General features: G+C 30.9%; 10 protein-coding genes across 10 annotated transcripts; 6 read left to right on the forward strand and 4 right to left on the reverse strand.

Annotated features, from left to right (window-relative positions):
* Window positions 1-84: 84 nt before the first annotated feature.
* On the forward strand, window positions 85-1,502 carry BX663DRAFT_279604 (Spc19-domain-containing protein). Its single transcript, XM_051521980.1, has 5 exons — window positions 85-293; window positions 374-451; window positions 506-850; window positions 919-1,177; window positions 1,246-1,502. Exons 1-5 carry the CDS (start codon window positions 144-146, stop codon window positions 1,338-1,340), a joined length of 927 nt encoding a protein of 308 aa, XP_051385341.1. The 5' UTR covers window positions 85-143; the 3' UTR covers window positions 1,341-1,502.
* A 132-nt stretch (window positions 1,503-1,634) lies between these two features.
* On the reverse strand, window positions 1,635-2,450 carry BX663DRAFT_499457 (uncharacterized protein). Its single transcript, XM_051526181.1, has one exon. The coding sequence runs from the start codon at window positions 2,415-2,417 to the stop codon at window positions 1,665-1,667; it is 753 nt and encodes a 250-aa protein (XP_051385342.1). The 5' UTR covers window positions 2,418-2,450; the 3' UTR covers window positions 1,635-1,664.
* Window positions 2,451-2,688: 238 nt separating this feature from the next.
* BX663DRAFT_499458 (interferon-related developmental regulator-domain-containing protein) lies at window positions 2,689-4,633 on the forward strand. Its single transcript, XM_051526182.1, has 6 exons — window positions 2,689-2,971; window positions 3,080-3,371; window positions 3,442-3,737; window positions 3,816-3,927; window positions 3,996-4,263; window positions 4,330-4,633. Exons 1-6 carry the CDS (start codon window positions 2,751-2,753, stop codon window positions 4,590-4,592), a joined length of 1,452 nt encoding a protein of 483 aa, XP_051385343.1. The 5' UTR covers window positions 2,689-2,750; the 3' UTR covers window positions 4,593-4,633.
* Window positions 4,634-4,646: 13 nt separating this feature from the next.
* Window positions 4,647-5,330, reverse strand: BX663DRAFT_583272 (uncharacterized protein; the record flags this gene model as incomplete). The annotated part of the gene is made up of 4 exons (XM_051532213.1): window positions 4,647-4,667; window positions 4,772-4,981; window positions 5,043-5,124; window positions 5,215-5,330. 4 exons carry the CDS (start codon window positions 5,328-5,330, stop codon window positions 4,647-4,649), a joined length of 429 nt encoding a protein of 142 aa, XP_051385344.1.
* Window positions 5,331-8,430: 3,100 nt separating this feature from the next.
* BX663DRAFT_499463 (glutaredoxin-1) lies at window positions 8,431-8,995 on the forward strand. The gene is made up of 3 exons (XM_051526183.1): window positions 8,431-8,567; window positions 8,653-8,727; window positions 8,792-8,995. Exons 1-3 carry the CDS (start codon window positions 8,453-8,455, stop codon window positions 8,938-8,940), a joined length of 339 nt encoding a protein of 112 aa, XP_051385345.1. The 5' UTR covers window positions 8,431-8,452; the 3' UTR covers window positions 8,941-8,995.
* BX663DRAFT_499465 (uncharacterized protein) lies at window positions 8,973-12,820 on the forward strand. Its single transcript, XM_051526184.1, has 5 exons — window positions 8,973-9,311; window positions 9,373-9,450; window positions 9,530-9,606; window positions 9,680-9,751; window positions 9,814-12,820. The coding sequence occupies exons 1-5, from the start codon at window positions 9,008-9,010 to the stop codon at window positions 12,697-12,699; spliced, it is 3,417 nt and encodes a 1,138-aa protein (XP_051385346.1). The 5' UTR covers window positions 8,973-9,007; the 3' UTR covers window positions 12,700-12,820.
* Window positions 12,821-13,138: 318 nt separating this feature from the next.
* BX663DRAFT_499468 (40S ribosomal protein S27) lies at window positions 13,139-13,900 on the reverse strand. The gene is made up of 3 exons (XM_051526185.1): window positions 13,845-13,900; window positions 13,356-13,464; window positions 13,139-13,301 (listed from the first exon to the last, which is right to left on the reverse strand). Exons 1-3 carry the CDS (start codon window positions 13,848-13,850, stop codon window positions 13,162-13,164), a joined length of 255 nt encoding a protein of 84 aa, XP_051385347.1. The 5' UTR covers window positions 13,851-13,900; the 3' UTR covers window positions 13,139-13,161.
* Window positions 13,884-15,762, reverse strand: BX663DRAFT_583279 (uncharacterized protein; the record flags this gene model as incomplete). Its single annotated transcript, XM_051532214.1, has 5 exons — window positions 13,884-14,690; window positions 14,815-15,036; window positions 15,093-15,211; window positions 15,296-15,587; window positions 15,638-15,762. 5 exons carry the CDS (start codon window positions 15,760-15,762, stop codon window positions 14,000-14,002), a joined length of 1,449 nt encoding a protein of 482 aa, XP_051385348.1. The 3' UTR covers window positions 13,884-13,999.
* Window positions 15,763-16,006: 244 nt separating this feature from the next.
* On the forward strand, window positions 16,007-16,828 carry BX663DRAFT_549373 (uncharacterized protein; the record flags this gene model as incomplete). Its single annotated transcript, XM_051531140.1, has 1 exon — window positions 16,007-16,828. The coding sequence occupies one exon, from the start codon at window positions 16,007-16,009 to the stop codon at window positions 16,826-16,828; it is 822 nt and encodes a 273-aa protein (XP_051385349.1).
* A 54-nt stretch (window positions 16,829-16,882) lies between these two features.
* Window positions 16,883-19,408, forward strand: BX663DRAFT_499475 (Dynamin central region-domain-containing protein). The gene is made up of 5 exons (XM_051526186.1): window positions 16,883-16,986; window positions 17,062-17,231; window positions 17,319-18,854; window positions 18,923-19,201; window positions 19,277-19,408. The coding sequence occupies exons 1-5, from the start codon at window positions 16,962-16,964 to the stop codon at window positions 19,313-19,315; spliced, it is 2,049 nt and encodes a 682-aa protein (XP_051385350.1). The 5' UTR covers window positions 16,883-16,961; the 3' UTR covers window positions 19,316-19,408.
* The last annotated feature ends 130 nt before the right edge of the window (window positions 19,409-19,538 follow it).

Here is a 19,538-nt window from a genome sequence, read left to right on the forward strand (position 1 = left end):
TAATTCTGTTTCGATTTGTAGAATCTAGAGTGTAATTCACTTTTTTTTTTTTTTTTTTTTTTTTTTTTTTTTTTTTTTGGGTAGGTGTCTGTATAAAATTTGGAAAAAAAAAAAGCGAATTTTAACATCTTTACTTGCTTACTATGTCACAACTTCAACGAAGAAAAAAGCAAAAATTAACAAAAGAAACACTTAAATCAACTATAGAAAATCAAGAAAAATGGCAAGTGCCTTATTCAATGATTAGCAATCTTGAATCCTCTGTTCAATCTTTAATCTCTTCAAACAACAGTGTAATTTTCACATTATATTTTAAAAAAATGATCTTTTATAAATGTATATACTTACGTATAAATTATTTCTTTATATTTAGCTTCAATCAACGCTTCATCTACTTGATTCAGCTACAAAAGATTTTACTCGCCATTGTGAATTTGCTAAGCATGATCGAGTAAAGTATAAATACAATTTAGACATTTATTGCATCAACTAATCTGTAATGTAGTTGTATGAAGTAGTAACTGAAAGTGACATTAGAAGTGCCCAATTAGAGATATCTAAAGATGTTTTACCAGAATTAGAGCAGTTATTATCAGAGGCAGATCAGCTGTTAGGATTATTACAAGTTCAGGAAAAAGAAAGCAAACAAAAAGTAGAAGAACAACAACAAATACTTTCCCATTTAAGAACAGCTGTCAAGTTCGCAACGAGTCAATCAAAAATTCTATCAAATACGAAAGTGAATAAGAATAAAGAATCAGCATCTTCAGCTGTATTGAACCAATTAAAAGACAAGCAAAAACGACTAAAACTATTGATCGATGTAGAAGATCGAAAAATCAAAGAAGAGGTAATATAGGAAATTGATAATGAATACTCATTTTTTCATTTTCACTCATTCATTTTTATTGTATTTAGACGATTGAATTAAAAGGCTTACAGAAAGAGATTTTACAATTAGAAAAGGAAATGGAACAAGTGATACCATCTGATAATGGAAGTGAATTGATTATTGACAAGGATAAACATAAATTAGAGCTTATACAACAATTAGCAGATTTAAAGCAACAAACAATTAAGAAGAAAGAGAGTTATGAAGAGAAACAACAAATAGAAGCTTCTCGAGCATCTAATTCCTCATCAATACAAATAAAAGAAACACAATTAAATACTTTAGGTATTCTCTCTAATGACTAATTTATTTCCATTTCAATAACCTTTTTTTTTTTGGTAGAATCTATTCAGCAATATACCAATTATTTAGCATTAACTCAAACTGTCTTGGAAGCAATAAATCAAGAAGGATTTATAACGTCAGAAGCTACCTTACAAAAGTGTGAAATACAATGTAAAAGATATCTTCAAGCAATACAAAATGAAAAAAAGCAAACGCCTAAATCGAATACCAACTTGAATATTATTCAGCAACTTAAAACAATCTGCAAGGCTACTATGCCAAATCATATGATTGGTAAAACGACAGGTCGTATCTTAGAGCTTATATTAACACAAGATGAATTAAGGATACCAGTTCAAGAAGTTTTAAAGGAATTTCCAGCTGCTAAGGAGAAAAGACATAATTTAACGAAGGCAATGCTAATTCTTTTTGAAGCAAATATTATAGATATTAACGGAACTGATCTTATAATTAAATAAAATTTTTATTAGTATTCTTGTTCTGTTTCATAAGCAACGATTTCTTGTAGTTGTTGTAACAAATTAGATGGTAATAACTCTTCTATTTTAAATTTCCAAACATCATCTGACAATTCATCACTAAACAATATTTCCAAAAAATACTGATAATTGTTTCCTAATTCCTTTTTACAATTGATATAAAACTGGGGATAAGCTTCTTCTGTTAAGCATTGTTTCCTTTGACGAATACGACTCAAATCGACATGTGAATAGGATTCTTCCTCCTCTTCCTCTTTCTCTTCTTCTTCTTCTCCTCCCAAATAACCTACAAGTTCCTTAAATTTTTCTAAAAGTGAAGGAACGGATGAGAATGTCTTGGATATTATGGCCATCCATTGTTGGTCTGTGAATTTAGTTCGATCCGCATAAAGTACGTCGTGTTCAAATTGTGACCAAGAAGATGCAGCAGCTAAAGAAAATTGATTAAAAAAGCCTGAATTATGTTGGACAAGCTCCTTCATCTCTTGTGGTCGGTCAAAGAGACTTACAAGCATAGTATCAGGTATAAGTTGTCCATGGATATCAATTACATGCGGTGGAGATAATAAGAAATCATCATATTCATTACTACCACTACTACTACTCGAGCAAGATAGCTGTTGCGGATCTTCTGAAGTATCTGTAATATGTGATAAATCAAACGTAACTGAAGGCCTCTTCTTTTTCTTCTTATTCTGTGTTGTATTAGCAATAAGTAAGGAAGTATGATTATTGATCATGGTTTGATTAAAGAAGAAGAAAAAAAAAAAAAAAAGAAAGAAAAGAAAAGAAAAAAAAGGAAAGGAAGAATCGATTATTTTAGTTTTCTTTTTTTTTATTGCTTTTTTTCACTCAGATGATTATTCTTCCACTTTATGTAGTGATTCCCTTTTTGAGTTAGAAATGATGAACTTAAAGTTAATCATACAATAACATTATTCTGCTGCATAAAATGAAACTACGTATATATCATCATTATGCAAAAAAAAAGAATTAAAAATTTCTCTTCTCCGCATATTTTTATCTTTTTATATACAAATTATTAACATATCTTTTTTTTTTTCAAGTAAATAATGTCAAACTTGAGAAAAAAAGTAGTAAAGCAACAGCAAAGTCGTCGCTTAGCTGCACTTAATTTGTTGGGTACACCCGTCACTTCTGATAATGAGGATTCTTCTGACATTGATTCTGATCATTCCGTCATTGGTGATTCCATTTTACCCAACATATCTGAAAGGGTGATTGAAGAAGAACTTCGACTTTGCGTAGATGATCTTGGTGAAAAACGAGCTAGGTATAAAAACATAAAGTTGTTGTATTTTGTATACAAATATATATATATATATATGTGTGTGTGTGTGTGTATATTTCTTTTTTTCTCATATATATAAACAAAATTTAGTTTGAGAGAAGCTGCCTTATCTCGTCTTGTCAAACTATTAAGCCATTATTACTGTGGTTTCTTCTTTGATTCCTATTCAAATACCAGAGAAGCATTGTTGCAGTTGTTGTTAAGATCAATACGGAAATCAGCAAATATAAATGAAGCCCTTTTGGCTCTTAAGGCTATTGAACTTACAATGATTAATGAAGGTACAGCAGAGGGAGAACAAGAAGATTTATATGGACTTGTTTCATCCCACCTGAAGCAAATTATACAGGATAAAACATCATCTATTGAGCTAAAATGCCAGGTGGATATATATATATATATATATAGACATATTATTTGCCATATTTACCTTCTCCCCTTCTTTTATATAGAGTATAGAAACACTAGCAATGATTACATTCACTTCTGCTTCAATTACAAGTGCAAAAGGTGGATTAGACTATTTTTACAAGATTTTGATATCTAATGGCTCCATAACTACTGTAGTTGCAACTCCTGAGGATGATGCTAGTTTTGAAAATATGAGTGAAGAACCGCAACAAGAATTTTCGTCGCACGATATTGATATGTTGTTGGTACATAGTCTGAATGCATATGGATTACTTTATGCTTCAATTTATGGCCAAAATAGAGGCCTTAAAGATGAAGCTTGGGATGAATGGCAATCGTAAGTTAATAAATGTAGAATAATTATGGTCTTTTTTTTTTTCTTCTTAAAAAAAAAAAATTCTTTAATATTAAATAGAGCTATGCCCGCTCATTTAGATTTACTGGAGTCAGCTTCAAAGGATGTGCGAGTTGCAGCGGGAAAAAATGTAGCATTGATGTATGAATGCTCACATACATTTAAAAAAACTGTAAGAATTTGTTATGTTTACTATACATCTATACTTATTTTTTTTTTTTTTGGTTTCTACATATTTAGGATTTATTAATAGAGGATGATGATAACAAACAACAAAAAATGGGCCTCGTCGTTGATGATGAGAACGATTTAAGTGAATACGAAGAACTTGATGAATTGATAGACACTTTACAACGTTTATCTACAGAAAGTAGTCGTCGAGTCAACAAACAAGACCGAAAAGAACAAAAAAGTGCATTTCGAGATATTTTACACAGTATCCAGCTTGGAGAAAAACCCAAAGAAAAGTTGAAATTGGGTAGACAGAGGTTGATATTTCGAGGATGGGGTAATATTATACTTAAAAAGGCTTTTTTCTTTTATTTATTTATTTACTTACTATTTGATATATTAGCTCCAATTATTGAATTGCATGCTTTTCGTACCATATTAGGAGCAGGTCTAGCAAATCATTTTGAAAGTAATGAACTGGTTCAGAATGTCTTTTCAAGTGGCATTGAAGAGGAAGAAGATGAAGAAGAAGAAGTTTATAATGTTGAAAGTGGAGAAGATAATAGTGTAGGTGGTGAAGATGATGAAGACTCACTTATTAAATCAAGGAAAAGTGTAAACCGATCTAAATACTCTAAAAAATATAAAGACTCGTATTATGATTAAATAAATAAATAAATAAAAAAAAAGGGAGGGCTTTTATTTTATTCTTATATATTGTTATACAATTAAATACAATAACTAAAATATAGATAAAATATAAAAGTGAGATAAATAACGAATTTCAGTATATTATTGTTTGAGATATTTCTATTAGCAGACGAAGTTGCTACTTTCCCATTTACAGAGGGAAGAGCAGCTTTAGTAGAAGTAGGGGTTATGGTAGCTGCAGCGATGATACTAGTAGGTGAAAAGAGACGCGACCCTGTAGGTAATGGAATTTTTGAAACTGTACTCTTGGGTATAGAAAAACAAACACTGTCAGCAATTCTAGATTGTGTATCAGCATCTATATTGTATTCAGGACAAAGATTATAGCATTGACGTATCAATTTCTATATATATAAATTAGTTATGTATATTTATATACTTCATATAATAGACATATTTATTTACCTGTGCACTGCATTGACAAACGAAATCAATAGTACTACAGCTTTGAAGTAGATTCAATTCAGTCGATTTACAAGACTGAAAGCTATTACATTATACAATATATATACATATATATTATTCATTTAGATTTAGAAAAAAAAAGAGACAATTCATACAATATTTTATTGCTTACTTTGCTTCGGCAGCACAACCAATTAAGGCACCAGAAACTGGCTCAATATTCAATTGAAAAATAACAAAAAGAATACCTACAATCCAAACTATTCTACGTGATAAAGTAGCAAGCATTTTAAATACAAACAAAATAAAATAAAAAATAAAAAAAAGAAAGCTTATGTATCCTTTTCTTTCACAATTTATATATGAGGTGCTCCTTTAATTTCTCTCTATTTTAACTGCTTACATGCAAAATATTTTCACATTACCAAAAAAAAAAGGCACTGTTTTTTACTATACATATTTTTATTTGACATTTCCTCCCTTAGTTTACTAAATTAAGTTTTTATTTTTGATCTGCTTATTCGAAAACGAACCAAAAAAAAGAAACATTTTCTCCCATATTATCATCTTTTATTGATGCATACATGTACTGATATGAAATAAGAGAATATTGAGTTTTTCTATATAAGACGATGTTATCACTAATACAATTATTACATTTGTAATAGGATTTATAATATTTCGGATATTATTTTAGAATACAAACTATAATTTAATAAATCTACAAAAGATCAAAGAATAAAAAGAAAATCATGATGTAGCATATTATAACTAGTCAAGTTTATAAATATAGATATACATATATATATTATGTAATATTTAGCGATGTAATTCTACGTTTAAATTAGAGTTTTATCCTTATTTCCTAGCTTCAGTCGACTCGCATTAAAGTTAAAGTCTATTGAGTAAGGATAAAAAAAAACAAAAGAAATTAAGGAGTAAGATGCAAAATAGGAAGTGAAAAAGAAAGGGGTTTAGGGTAACTATAACAGCAACATAAGCAAGCACTAATATAGAGAATTATAGCGCTATAAACGTCTATCATAATAAGAAAAATAAATCATGAGTTCTTGAAAGAGCGAGCAAACAGTTGTTCAAAGTAAGGTAACATAAAGGGAATGAGTTTTGTTGTTGTTGTTGTTGATAAAATTAAATTATAAAGGAAAGAGATGAGATAGTTAATTGATAATGTATTTGAAACCAGCTGGCAGCATTAAAAAAAAAAAATCAAAGTGAGATGCCAGGATACAGAACTATTATATTATTTATTAAGTATTTTAGACAAAAAATATACCCGGACCAATTCAAAATGTATTATAAAAAATTCTCTATGAACATAAAAGAATAGAGTATATATTGTAACCAGGATGAATAAAGGAATAATGTAAGAATAAAGAGCATGGCTTTTGATAGGACAAAAATTATATGTGACTAATATAGTATACCTACTTGTTACAGTACTATCTAATCATCTTTCCAGTAAGTTTGTTAAGTAATTAATTTGAATAATCATCTGGGAAGTTTATTCAATAAAAATGATAGAAAACTAACTGTATATGTTAGAACACATAGATGGGAATACATACAGAGGAATTAAATAATGAAAGTTTTTGTTAGCCTATAGCCAACTATTTATAAATACATTCATGTGTGTACTCGCAATTAATGTAATTAAAAAATATGTCTATTATATTAAATAAATACATGAAATATATTGTTCCTCATATACTTTAATCCTGACTCTAAATACAACATTGTTCTTAAATAGTATAGTACAAGACAAGCAAACAAGAGTCAAAAAGCAAATGATTTCCGACATAATGTTACAGTAATAAGCATAAACCAAATGATATTTGAATAATTCTAAATAGCACGATCTATAGACGAGTTGATCTCTTTTCTCACCTATGAAAACTTCTTCAACTATTGTCACATGTTTAATAACTATTCCAGCCTAATTGTAAATTTTTAAACGAGAATTTCGTAGTTGGCAGGTATTGATTCAGCTTTAAGAGCCCTTTATCGATAATCGATCAATAACAACAGAAACAAATTTTACACATTTTTTTTTCTTTTCATTTTGAAGATGAACTGATAGCTACTATCCTATCTCTGCATGATCAGTTTCATATTTATACTATTGCTGCCCCTATTTTTTGTCACTATACAAATCATTTATTTCAATATTTTTACTTCAAATTTAAAAGCGGAATATTTATATATAAAAACCATTGTAAATCTTATTCAGTCACTGTCTATGCGCTCTATTAAACATAGTCGTCTTATACAGTGACATTTAGGATGGAGCCACATGGTGGAATACCTAAACTTTATTCATGTCGACAATACAAACATACTAAGACCTATCTCATACTATGTCTCAACTTACATACTCTTACAACTATCGCAGACCCCCTCTCTCCCCCTTTTTTTTTCATATCATATACACTCTCCTCTCCTCTCCTCTTCACTTTCCCTTTATCCTTTGTTCACATTTTCTCTTGCCCTCAATTTGAACAAATAAAAAAAAAAAAAAAAAAAAAACAAATACTCACTTATTTAGGGTGAATTCATTTCCATTAAAGAAAGTTGTAATTGACTATTTTGCTTAGAAAAGTTATTTCAACATTTATAATATTAACATCTATTATTATGTTTATATATAACACTTGTAAAAGAAAAAAAAATTGATTTCTCTCCCCTTCCTTAATTATTTCCAATTTGCTTTTGCCAACTAATATCAGTCGCTTATTAATTAAAAAGCTTTACAGTATTCGTGAGGAAAAAAAAATCATCTCACCCGAAGCTTAAAATAACTAGAGCACTTTAGTTATATCTTTCTCTGTATGGCGGTTGCTTCAGTTATCTGTAGTATACATGGTATCACTTTCACTTCTGTTCCAACATGATGGGGCATTCTAGATAGATAATGGGTTGCTTAGTAAACACTATTATGATAATGAATAATAATGTTTACTTGTATAAAACATGAATAAATTGTAGATATGCTTATTTGTATCTTCTACTTTACTTATCACAAGCTTTGGCTCTATCTATTTTATATAAAAAAGGATTATATAAAGTACATTTTAGCCTGACCATTTTACAACTTAAATAGACTGAATTACATGCAAATAATAAAAAATATTTCTAAAATATTAACATGTATAATGGATTATTAATTCATAAATTTAGAGGGCTTAAAAGAAGTATTACTCAGCTTGTTGACAGCAATATTTTTATACACATTTTTTTTTATTATAAAAAAAATACTGTCGTGAAAGCAAATCACAATGACGTCTTATTAATAATGATTTGAAATTATTTTACATATAAAAATCGACTTTTTTTTTTTTTTTTTTTTTTTTTTTTTTTTTTTTTTTTTTTTTTTTTTTTTTTTTCCTTTTTGAATGGGATCTTTATTTTCAAATAATTTTACAGAAGAAGAAATGGCTCAAGTACAACAAATTGTTGAAGAAATCATCAAGAATAATAAGATTGCTGTCTTTTCCAAGTCCTATTGTCGTAAATATGAATATGAATACAAATATTTATATATGAAGGAAAAAAAAAAAAAGAGAGAAACAATAGTTAACATTTGGTTCAATAGCTTATTGTAAGAGAGCAAAGGAAGCTTTAAGGGAACTTGGTGAAGAGTTCTTCGTTATTGAATTAGACCAAGATGGTAGATGTTTTATTTTTTATTGTTATTTTACATTATGTAAATCTTCTAACTATGAATATAATAGCTAATGGCGCTGCTATTCAACAATATCTTCTTGATAAAACAGGTCAACGTACTGTCCCCAATATCTTCATTAATCAACAACATATTGGTGGTTGTGATAGTTTATTGGCTGCTAAGAATAATGGCAGTCTTCAAAAACTTCTTGCTTAAAAAAATAAAAATAAAAATAAATATTCATTTGTAAAAAAAAAAAAAAAAAAAAAAAAATTATTATGCAATGTCCAATAAAAAAATAACATATAAATATACTTTGTTATTGGTGTTTCTTTCTTTTTCTTTTCTTTCTGCTAGTACTCTACTATTTGATTCTATTTCTATGCCACAAGTAGCTGAAGAAAAAGCTGGCCCAACAATTCAGTGGGGTTCTTTTCCAACACAAGTACTTACAGTGCAAGATATTTTATTAGACTCTCCTGTTTGGAGAATAACTAAATCACAACTGGAAGATCAATTAGATGCATTTGAGAGATGGGCCGACGACTTTATTCCTGCCTTGAAAAATTATATCGATAGTATTCAAAGTGGGTTTATTTTCCTTTTGTGTTGTATAATAAACAAACAAATAACATGATATTTGTATAGAGTATAATATACAGGCAAATACCTTATGTAAACGTACTTTTTTTAATGGTTTTCTAAACGATAATTATACTTTAATGGGTAATTTATATATACACATACAAACCATACATTGATTTATATAAGGATGATTATTTAACCTTTTATTTTTATATAAAAGATAATAAGGTAGCCTGTGATGTAATTAATACATTTGCTAGTACCTTAGAATCTTCAATATCAGAAAAGTCAAAAATGGTAAAAGAGATTCCATTCATGTAGATTAGATATAGATATATTCGCCATGTATTAGTCTAATAAACTTATATAGGTGACTGAATTAGAAGAGACACTATTAAATCCACTACAAAATAGGATGAAAAATCAATTTAAACAATACAAAGTAAATTACACTCTATATGATATATTTTATATATTAATATATCTTTATATATATGTGTATAGGATACGCGGAAACAATTCGAAAAACAGTTTGATAAATATGAATCTCAACAATCAAAATTTTATACAATGAATAAACAAGCTAAAGAACCTAGTGCTTTGCGTGAAGACGCCTTTCAGCTATATGATGTTCAAAAAGCTTACGCGCAATTAAGTATGGATTATTTTTTGGCTTTAGTAAAAGTGAAGAGTCAAATTGAAGAATTTCTTGTGGAAGGATTTTCATCAGATAATGATACTTTATCATCAACTTGGTTGACTGAGCATAAAATAATGCATAATTATAGAAGTGTTCAACAGCATTATGCTGAGGTATTAGACTTATTTCTTGCCAGTCAAAAACCAGTTCGCTCTTTAAATTATTATCGTAATCATAATCATAATAATAATAGTAATAATAATAATAATAATAAAGCCGATCAAGAAACTAATGTTCGATGGTCAAAACAGGGCTATTTAAATTATCGTATTACTTCTACATCTTGGAAACAACGTTGGTTTTTTATAGAACAAGGATGGTTTGGTTCTCTTGTAGTTACAATAAATAAAAGGCAAACAAAAAAGAAAGAATGTGTTATGTTAGATATTCTATTTCCTGTAAATGAGCTTGATTTATATGAAGGAATATACGATAATCGACGTCATTCATTTCAAATTATACATCATTTATCAAATACTATCTTTTATCTTCAAGCACAAACTCAAGATATATTAAATTTATGGATATCAGCATTTAAAACTAACAAATATTATAAGGAGCAAGGGCAAAAGCAAGAGCAAGAGCAAGAGCAAGAAGAAAAAAGAATACCTAAATTTATGTTATTACCAAAACAAGTTTTTACTTTCGATGAAAAGACAACTCATGCTGTGAAAATGTCGACTGTCGTAAAACCTATAATAGATGAAACTTTAGCTGCAGTGTCTAGTTTAACCTTCCTCTTAATTCAAGAGTACAAAGTTCAAATTTCCCAGAAGGAGGCTTCTGTTCTTTCAAATGAACAAAACAATACTATTTCAAATTCTCCTAATACTGCTGCTGCAAGAGCATCTTGGAGCTCTTGGCTTCTTTCATCTACAGGGCTTAATTCTCTTTATTCGACTTCATCGAATCCTTCCTCCTCTGAGCAATTAGACCAAACTTCAATGATAACAGACTTACCTAATCAACAAAATGAAGATATCACCCTGATCTGGCCATTCCAAAGAGCCTTTAAAATTCCCAACAATTATTCTGACTTTCTTCTAGAACGTCAAACTGAGCTTTCTTTGTTATTCTCTATACCATCTAATGAAATCGTTCTTGAATCTTGTCTTGCAACACTTTATAGTACCTGTTCTATCTTTGGTACATTATATATCACACAACACAACATCTTTTTCTATAGTTGTCTCTTCATGACTGATATTCATATCCTCATTATACCCATTTCTAACGTAAAGTCCGTTTCCTTGGATGAAAGTAGTTCAATTTTAACTATAGATGCATCCCATGAATTTCGATTAAGTCCATGGACAAATAGTGAAATAGTTTTACAAAGACTCAAATTAATTATAGAAGCTCACAATTCTGATTTGCATTTGCAGACATTATATGACGAAGTTATAGCAGTAAGCAATAAGATGATGATGATGATGATGAAGAAGAAGAAGAAAAAGAATAGGTCGTTACCAACACAGCACGTTACATCAAGTAGTGCATTATTTGCTTCAGTGACACCTTTAACAGTTCAAGCGCAACAGCCTGTTATGGATTCTGCATCCCTTTTAGAGGACTCTAGTACAGTAAAGGATGTGAGATCTACAACTCCACCCGTCGTAGCGGGGTCCCCTGCACAAACTCGGTTAGCTGCCGTTGTTGCTAAAAATCAAAAGGAAAGGATCACCAAAAGACAGTCCAGGCATGATACATTGAATCTTCCTCCTTTTAACCCCGTTGAGTGTAATTGTAAATCTCATCTTGAAAAAATAGAAGCAAGTGTGTCCTTCAACTTTAGCCCTGAACGTCTCTTTCATCTTCTCTTTGAGACTCCAGAATGTTGGATTCGTTTGAATGCAATGAAAGGCTTTGGTAAACCCCTTTGGTCACCACCCACACTTAAATACTCAATGCCTGTGTCAAATGCGATGGTGAAGGCTAAACAGACCAACGTGATCGAGACATTCTCGGTCATTGAGCAACAGCCTCCTTATCTGTATGTCGTCAGGGTCACAACCGAAACTCCTGGATTACCCTATGCAGATAGTTTTAAACCCATTATTCAATACTGTCTAACGTCTACTGACAAGGGCTGTCATTTGAAATGCTCCATCGGCGTTGAATGGCTAAAGACTGTATCCTTCTTAGTGAAAGGAATGATCCATCATGCAGCAATAAAAGGAATGCAAGAAACGGTACATAAATTACTGCCAATTATTAAGGAACAAACTCAATCTATATCTAATGAAGAAGGAGGAGGAGGAGGAGAAGAGCAACCACCTCTACAAAATACTATTGAAGTTCAACAAGATATACAACCCAAATTACCACGAACTATAGTCGTCTTGCAGTTAGTACTTGCTCTCGTACTCATCTTTATGGGCCTTTGGATATCCACTAAATATGATTCATTACAATTGTGTATGCAACATCCAGCAAATGCATCGATCGTATGGCGTGGGGTCTATTTACATGATTTAAAGAATCAACTCTCTCTAAATCATAAAGAGATCGTTAGAGATGATTGGATGCTACAAGAGCAGTCATTAATAACAGTTGAGCTTACTTATGCAAAGCAGAGATTAGGTGCTATAAGATATGATTTATTATCAGCTTGGCAAATCTTAAATAAGGTAGAGAGTGATTTGATAGCGACAGAACTATCGATAGTAGATAAGGAACCTAAGTCATGATCTGCAAAATTCATAAATAACAATAATAGTAATAAAAAATGCACAAATATATATTAAATATTATTTCATTAAAGAAGTATGTATTGATATTAAATCATACATACAACAAGTTTATTGTTAGTGAATATATGATTTAAAATATATAATAATAAAGCGAATGACGATATATTTAAAACTGACATAGTTTTATAATACTACTAATTTTATAAAGAATCTCGATTATATACATGTGTATCATATTATTTATTGTATATGAAAGAAAAAAAAATCAATAAAATATGATGTTATTTTCAAAACAAATAGCAACATGTCTTTATTTAATAGCTAACTTCATGCAAATTTATATACTTTTATCTTAAAGTTGACCTTTTTTAATGCTGTCATATTCAGAGTAAAAGGCTTCAACTTTTTTCTTGCAAAAAAAAAAAAAAAAAAGAAACTATATATTCACTCATATATAATTCAGTTTGCCTTTCTGCGGAAAGAACAGCCTTCAGTTAAACGAGCACGACCACCCGTGGGTTGACAAAGAACAGTACCGCAAGAAGAACACAAAACAACAGTTTGAGCATGACTGAAAACAGTGCTGATATTCAAACAACCTATTAAAAAAAAATTAATCATATATTTCAGCCGCAGTAACATTTGGAATTTACCTGGACATTTGACATCCATAAAGTAGGAATCAGGTGATTGAACAAGTCTCTTGAGTTTATGGGAGCGCTTTTCGTGTTCAGCAGAAGGATTAAGAAGATCAGCAGCCAACTATAAATACATATTTATAAAAAGTTAATAATAGATTCATTATCGTTTTAGACACACTGTTTTCTCAGATAAAATGAATGTATGCAGCTTTATTGTTATTTCCTTACACACAAAGATAATATGAACACTTTTTTTGTCTATCATATAAAAAAAAAAGGATCTTTTTTCCTTTTTTCCTTTTTTTTTTTTCTTATTAATAGACATAAAAAAAATCTTTAATCGTTCATTTACGTAGTAATGATTATATTTCTTTGTACATTCTAAAAAATCTTTGTTCAATAAAATAGCATACACTGTTTTCATTTTATATATTAAAGAGTTTATTTCAGTGTGTCCTTCAACGTATAAATGTGTTTATGTCTATATTGAGGATTACATACAGTCATTTTAAGTAATCTTTCAAACGCTCAATGAAAAAGAAAAAGAAAAAAGAAAATAATATTTGCAAACATGAATATGATTATATAATGAATAAAGTTAGTTTGTCCGGCCCGCGCTACTTAATTAGCTCTCTTTTTATTATTTGTTAGTTAGATCAAAGTAGCCACTCATACTGCTTGGCAATTGTTTTCTTTTTCATCATAAACTTATTACTAGTAGTGGTATTAACCAATTGATTCATTGCACGTTGACGAAGTGCAACCATAATGTAATTGATATCCTTATCTTCGCCTTCATATTTTAATATCATCTTTCTTAACATCGTCACATTTTCTGTTCTTAATTTCTTCAACTCAAAAATTCGTTCCTTACGCTTCCACATACCTCTTCCTAGTACTACAGCATCAAACAATCGCCATCTTCCTAATAAATCCTTAAAGTTTCGATAACGTTCATCAATTGACGTGACATGATACCATACAAATATACCTAATGTCGCTATGCTATTTATAAATCCTAAAATAGTACCACCAAATAAGCTGTACCAGCCCCAAATGAAGGCTATTAAATAAATTATAGGCACGAATGCTAATCCTAAGAAAATCTTGTTTTGAGCCCTCACTTCCTCGTAAATTTCAAAATGACCTGCAAGATGACCGGCGATATAAAGAGGTAAATGAGCAATAAGTCCGGGTAAAAAGAGAGGAAGATCGATGAGACTAGCTACTGTTTGCTTAAGTAAATCAATAGTGGTGGTAATGGCAGTAATATTTTTTTCGTTGTATTTTGCAATTTGTGTATCCTTGAGAAGAAGAGATTCAAGTTCGAGTTTATAAGTGATAAGACTTTTTGAAGTGTAGCGATTTCAATATCTCTGTTGGCAAGACGAGTCATAGCATTAATTAAACTGGAGTAAAGAAGTATATCAAGTTAATTATAGATCGAAATGTGTTATCTTTTTATGCATACCTCTGAGTAATTGGTACATAGTCTGATACAAGACGGTGCTGCTCACCAGGAAATAATAACCATCTTGCCATATCTGCAGCATATTTACTATCCCAATTAGGTGCATTTACTGTCAATTGTTCAATAGATTCTTCTAGCAACTTTGTCAATTCTTTAGCTGCCTTTTTAGGATCTTCTAAATATAAGGGCAGTAATTGTTCAACATAAATAGGTTTACCGTACCTTTAAGGAAATGCTTAATTATATAAACATGATAGATTTTATATGCTATTACTTACTTTACAATGACATTACTCCGATATTTCGATTTCTCAGGATATACGATACCTACAGGTAAGATAGGTGCATATTTATGAAGACCTTCCTCTTGGTTGATTTTTGCATATTCCAAAGCAGCCTATTTTTTTTTTTTTTTTTTGTTAAGGATATTATACCATTAATCATATATTCCTATAAAGAAAATTCCTATAATATACTTTACAAAACTAGCTCCATCTTTAAATTTACTTAGTTGAGGTAAAGTGTGACTTGTTCCTTCAGGGAACACAGCTACAGCTTCACCCAATTTTAAGACTTCGAAGGTAGCTGCATACAAGTGTGCATTATTTTTGGTTGTTCTATCTACAGGGACTACACCACAATCGCTTAAGAAGCGAGCAACATAAGAATTTTTGAACATTGTATTTTTCGCCCAATAATGTAACCGACGCTTATTTGGAAAAGTAACTGATAGAACAGCAGGATCCAAAATCATGTTATGGTGAGTAGCAGCACTATATAGAATTATAAGCTATGTTATATTTGATTACTACAATTGCCTTACATTATAAAAGGTTGAGACTCTGGAGGTATATTCTCTATCCCTTCAAGCTTTATTTCACTAAAGAATGACCAAAGTGCACTTCTCGAAATTAAAATAACTAATTCATGATTAAACCCAAATGGCATTTTATTTTTATTTTTTTTATTTTTATTTTTTAATTAAAAATGAATTAAAATAGAAGAAAGACTTAGACTTGAGTTTTTGGGGTTGGGTTAACAATAGGACGGACTCTTAAAAAATATATTCATTTTATTAAATCACAAGATCTTCTTATTCTTCCAGTTAGAGTATGACAATAACAATAACAAAAAATTGGTGAGCATCTTTTTTTTTTGCTTTCCTTTTTTCTTTCTTTCTATCTATTTAATAATGACTGAGGAGGAACCAATAACAAGTGCTACTTCTACTTCTTCTAAAACTAAAAATAGTGCCGCTGCTGCTACTGGGTTGCAACAACAAAAAAATTCAACATCCTCTCCTCCTATAGTAGTTAATAATGCGCCTGATTCAATTCCCTCTTCTGTAGCTGTAGCTGCTACTGCTGCAGCGCCGTCTCTACAACCAGCAGCGGTTTCAGTTCCCGGTCCTCTTCCCATTAATAAGCCTATACAACAAAGATTACCACCAATATTGCCACCTACAGTACTTCCTCGACAAACAAGTTTCTTAACAACAATTTTAGAGAAACTACATTTAGCTCCACGATATCATCAACCGCAAGCTATTACGATGAGAAATGGAGTAGTAACCCAACCGCGGTTGCCACAATCACAAGTTAATGTCGCTAATAATATACAGATACCTACAACTATTCAACAACAACAACAGCAGCAGCAACAGCAGCAGCAACAACAACAACAACAACAACAACAGCAACAACAGCAGCTACAGCTACAGCAACAGCAACATCAGTATCAACAACAGCAGCTGCTGCCTCTATTAACTAACCTAGCCACGATACCTCAAATTCCTTTACAAAACACGAGTTCTTCTTTTAATCAACAACAGCAACTATTAAACTTATTACTTTTAATGAATCAACAGCAACAACAACTTACGCATCATAACCATTACAATCCTATGCTATTGCATAATCAGTCCTATTACTTACCACAACAACCACTACAACAACAACAAGCCTATTACCCGTATTACCATCAACAAAATTTACCTTATTATCATTGGTTATAAGAATTTCTTAATGCTATCAATACCGAGCGGCTTTAAATTTCTAAAATAAAATATAATAAATTCTATCTTTCTCTTTCTCTCTCTCTCTCTCTTTCTCTCTTTTTTTATTATTGTTATTGTTAATTGTTAAGTTATGGATTCACAGCTTATAAAAACAGGTGACTATAGTCAACGACTTTTTTTTTTTTTTTTTTTTTTTCAATGAATGCCTCTATTAACTTATTCATACATAGTCAATAAGCTCCAGGATGCATTTGTCACAGTAGGCGTTCACAATCCGATTGACCTTCCCCAAATTACAGTTATTGGTTCCCAGTCAAGTGGTAAAAGCTCAGTTCTAGAAAACATTGTAGGACGTGATTTCCTTCCTCGTGGCTCTGGTATTGTGACTCGTCGACCTTTGGTAAATTATAAACACGATTATACAATTGGTTAATTCATGTATGCAGATAAATATATATATATTTATATAATTAATCTTTACTATTAGATTCTTCAACTTATTAACCGACCTGCTTCTAAAGATGACGATGAACATTCAGAATGGGGTGAATTCCTTCATTTACCTGAGAAAAAATTCTATGACTTTTCAAAAATTCGTGAGGAAATTATCAAGGACACTGAGCTTAAGACAGGTCATAAATCTGGTATTTCACCACAACCTATTAATTTACGTATCTACTCTCCCAATGTTTTAACATTAACATTGGTTGACTTGCCTGGTCTTACTAAAGTGCCTGTTGGAGACCAGCCCAAAGATATTGAAAAACAAGTACGTGACATGATTCTCAAGTACATTAGTAAGCCCAACTCAATTATTTTGGCAGTGACGGCTGCCAACACAGACTTGGCTAATTCGGATGGTCTCCAACTTGCACGCGATGTCGACCCTGAAGGATTACGCACAATTGGTGTTTTGACTAAAGTCGATTTGATGGACGAAGGTACAGATGTGATTGATATCTTGGCGGGTCGAGTTATACCATTACGATTAGGTTATGTGCCTGTCGTGAATCGTGGTCAACGCGATATTGATCAGCACAAGTCTGTCACAGAGGCTCTTAAAGATGAACGTGAGTTCTTTGAAAGACATCCAGCCTACCAGTCTAAATCTCAGTACTGTGGAACCCCCTTTTTAGCACGCAAACTGAATATGATCTTAATGCATCACATCAAAAATACGCTACCAGAGATAAAAGCAAAGATACAGGCTGCTCTTGTCAAATACCAGCAGGAGTTAGCTGCTTTAGGAGAACCTACAGATAGCGGTGATGCAAATGTGATCTTGAACATTATCTCTGAGTTTTGTAATGAGTTTAGGTCGGTCATTGATGGAACATCAACTGAATTGTCAAATTTCGAGTTATCAGGTGGTGCACGTATCAGTTTTGTCTTTCATGAATTGTATGCAAATGGAATTAAAAATATTGATCCCTTAGAACAAGTGAAGGATGCTGATATTCGCACTATCCTTTATAATTCATCAGGTTCCTCACCTGCTCTCTTTGTAACAACCACTGCCTTTGAAGTGATTATCAAACAGCAAATCAAGAGACTAGAAGAGCCAAGTGTACGTTGCATCAACATGGTTTATGATGAGTTAGTACGTATCTTGACTCAATTGTTGGCTAAAACAGCTGTATTTAAACGATTTCCTGTTCTTAAAGACAAATTTTATCAAATCATCTTGGGATTCTTTAAAGGGGCTTTAGATCCTACGACAAAACTAGTGAAAGATTTAGTCGATATGGAGACATGCTATATTAATACAGCACATCCTGATTTTTTAAACGGACATCAGGCGATTGCTGCAGTAAATGAGCAAATAAAGCATCGTCAAACGAATGAACAACAACATTTAAATAAGGCAGCCAGTAAAACATCAACAGTAACACCGATAGCAACAGCAATGAGTGAAGATTCATCAAGTCATGGATCCTTATTTGGAAGCTTTTTTTCTGGACATAAAAAGACATTATCATCTTCATCAATTCCTAAAAGAACGGCTACAAGTATTATGGAAACTGTAAGCTATATAACTTATACATACATATATATATATATATATATATACTAATGAATAGCTTTATTTAGCCACCAGCTACGTTGAAAGCTACAGGTGCGTTATCAGATCGAGAATATATGGAAACTGAGGTTATCAAGTTATTAATTCAATCTTATTATAATATTGTTAAGAGGACAATGATTGATATGGTACCCAAGGCTATCATGCTTAATTTGGTGAGTCGTTCTAAAGAAGAACTTCAACGCGAATTATTAGCACAACTTTATCAACATGATGTTTTAAATGATTTATTAAAAGAATCAGAATTTACAAAACAGAGAAGAAAAGAGTGCAAGGATATGATTGAGGTATGAAATAGTAGAGAAAGAAAGAAAAAAAATAGACTTAGTAATATGTATGTATACATATTTATTTATTATTAGGCATTGCAAAAAGCAAATGAAATTGTTGGATCTATATAAGAAGCAGTGTGATATAAAAATGCTTGGTAGAATAGTATGAAATAGATATAGTATAGACATGATAATTGAAAAAAAAAATAAAAATAAAGAGGGTGTTTTTTTTTTTTTCTGTGAAAGTACTATACTACTTTGCTTTCATTTAACTTTTACATTAAGAAATGAAAGGAATATACTGCAATGGTTCATTTGTGCTTATGAGGAAGCTATTTAAGTGCTTTATTCG

This window comes from Cokeromyces recurvatus (assembly GCF_025118155.1).
Source record: "Cokeromyces recurvatus strain NRRL 2243 chromosome Unknown BX663scaffold_5, whole genome shotgun sequence".
Taxonomy (NCBI): domain Eukaryota; kingdom Fungi; phylum Mucoromycota; class Mucoromycetes; order Mucorales; family Mucoraceae; genus Cokeromyces; species Cokeromyces recurvatus.

Coding starts and splice junctions, on each gene's coding strand:
- BX663DRAFT_499458 (XM_051526182.1), top strand. CDS start 2,751: ATGTCAAACTTGAGAAAAAAAGTAGTAAAGCAACAGCAAAGTCGTCGC. Junction 3,372..3,441: donor CTATTGAGCTAAAATGCCAG/GTGGATATATAT, acceptor TCTTTTATATAG/AGTATAGAAACACTAGCAAT. Junction 3,738..3,815: donor GCTTGGGATGAATGGCAATC/GTAAGTTAATAA, acceptor AATATTAAATAG/AGCTATGCCCGCTCATTTAG.
- BX663DRAFT_279604 (XM_051521980.1), top strand. CDS start 144: ATGTCACAACTTCAACGAAGAAAAAAGCAAAAATTAACAAAAGAAACA. Junction 294..373: donor TAATCTCTTCAAACAACAGT/GTAATTTTCACA, acceptor CTTTATATTTAG/CTTCAATCAACGCTTCATCT. Junction 1,178..1,245: donor AACACAATTAAATACTTTAG/GTATTCTCTCTA, acceptor GAATCTATTCAG/CAATATACCAATTATTTAGC.
- BX663DRAFT_499475 (XM_051526186.1), top strand. CDS start 16,962: ATGGATTCACAGCTTATAAAAACAG. Junction 16,987..17,061: donor TTCACAGCTTATAAAAACAG/GTGACTATAGTC, acceptor ATTCATACATAG/TCAATAAGCTCCAGGATGCA. Junction 19,202..19,276: donor AGTGCAAGGATATGATTGAG/GTATGAAATAGT, acceptor ATTTATTATTAG/GCATTGCAAAAAGCAAATGA.
- BX663DRAFT_499465 (XM_051526184.1), top strand. CDS start 9,008: ATGTCCAATAAAAAAATAACATATAAATATACTTTGTTATTGGTGTTT. Junction 9,312..9,372: donor TTATATCGATAGTATTCAAA/GTGGGTTTATTT, acceptor ATATTTGTATAG/AGTATAATATACAGGCAAAT. Junction 9,451..9,529: donor CGATAATTATACTTTAATGG/GTAATTTATATA, acceptor TTTATATAAAAG/ATAATAAGGTAGCCTGTGAT.
- BX663DRAFT_499463 (XM_051526183.1), top strand. CDS start 8,453: ATGGGATCTTTATTTTCAAATAATTTTACAGAAGAAGAAATGGCTCAA. Junction 8,568..8,652: donor CTTTTCCAAGTCCTATTGTC/GTAAATATGAAT, acceptor TTGGTTCAATAG/CTTATTGTAAGAGAGCAAAG. Junction 8,728..8,791: donor TATTGAATTAGACCAAGATG/GTAGATGTTTTA, acceptor TGAATATAATAG/CTAATGGCGCTGCTATTCAA.
- BX663DRAFT_499468 (XM_051526185.1), bottom strand. Junction 13,302..13,355: donor TATGGATGTCAAATGTCCAG/GTAAATTCCAAA, acceptor TTTTTTTAATAG/GTTGTTTGAATATCAGCACT.
- BX663DRAFT_499457 (XM_051526181.1), bottom strand. CDS start 2,417: ATGATCAATAATCATACTTCCTTACTTATTGCTAATACAACACAGAAT.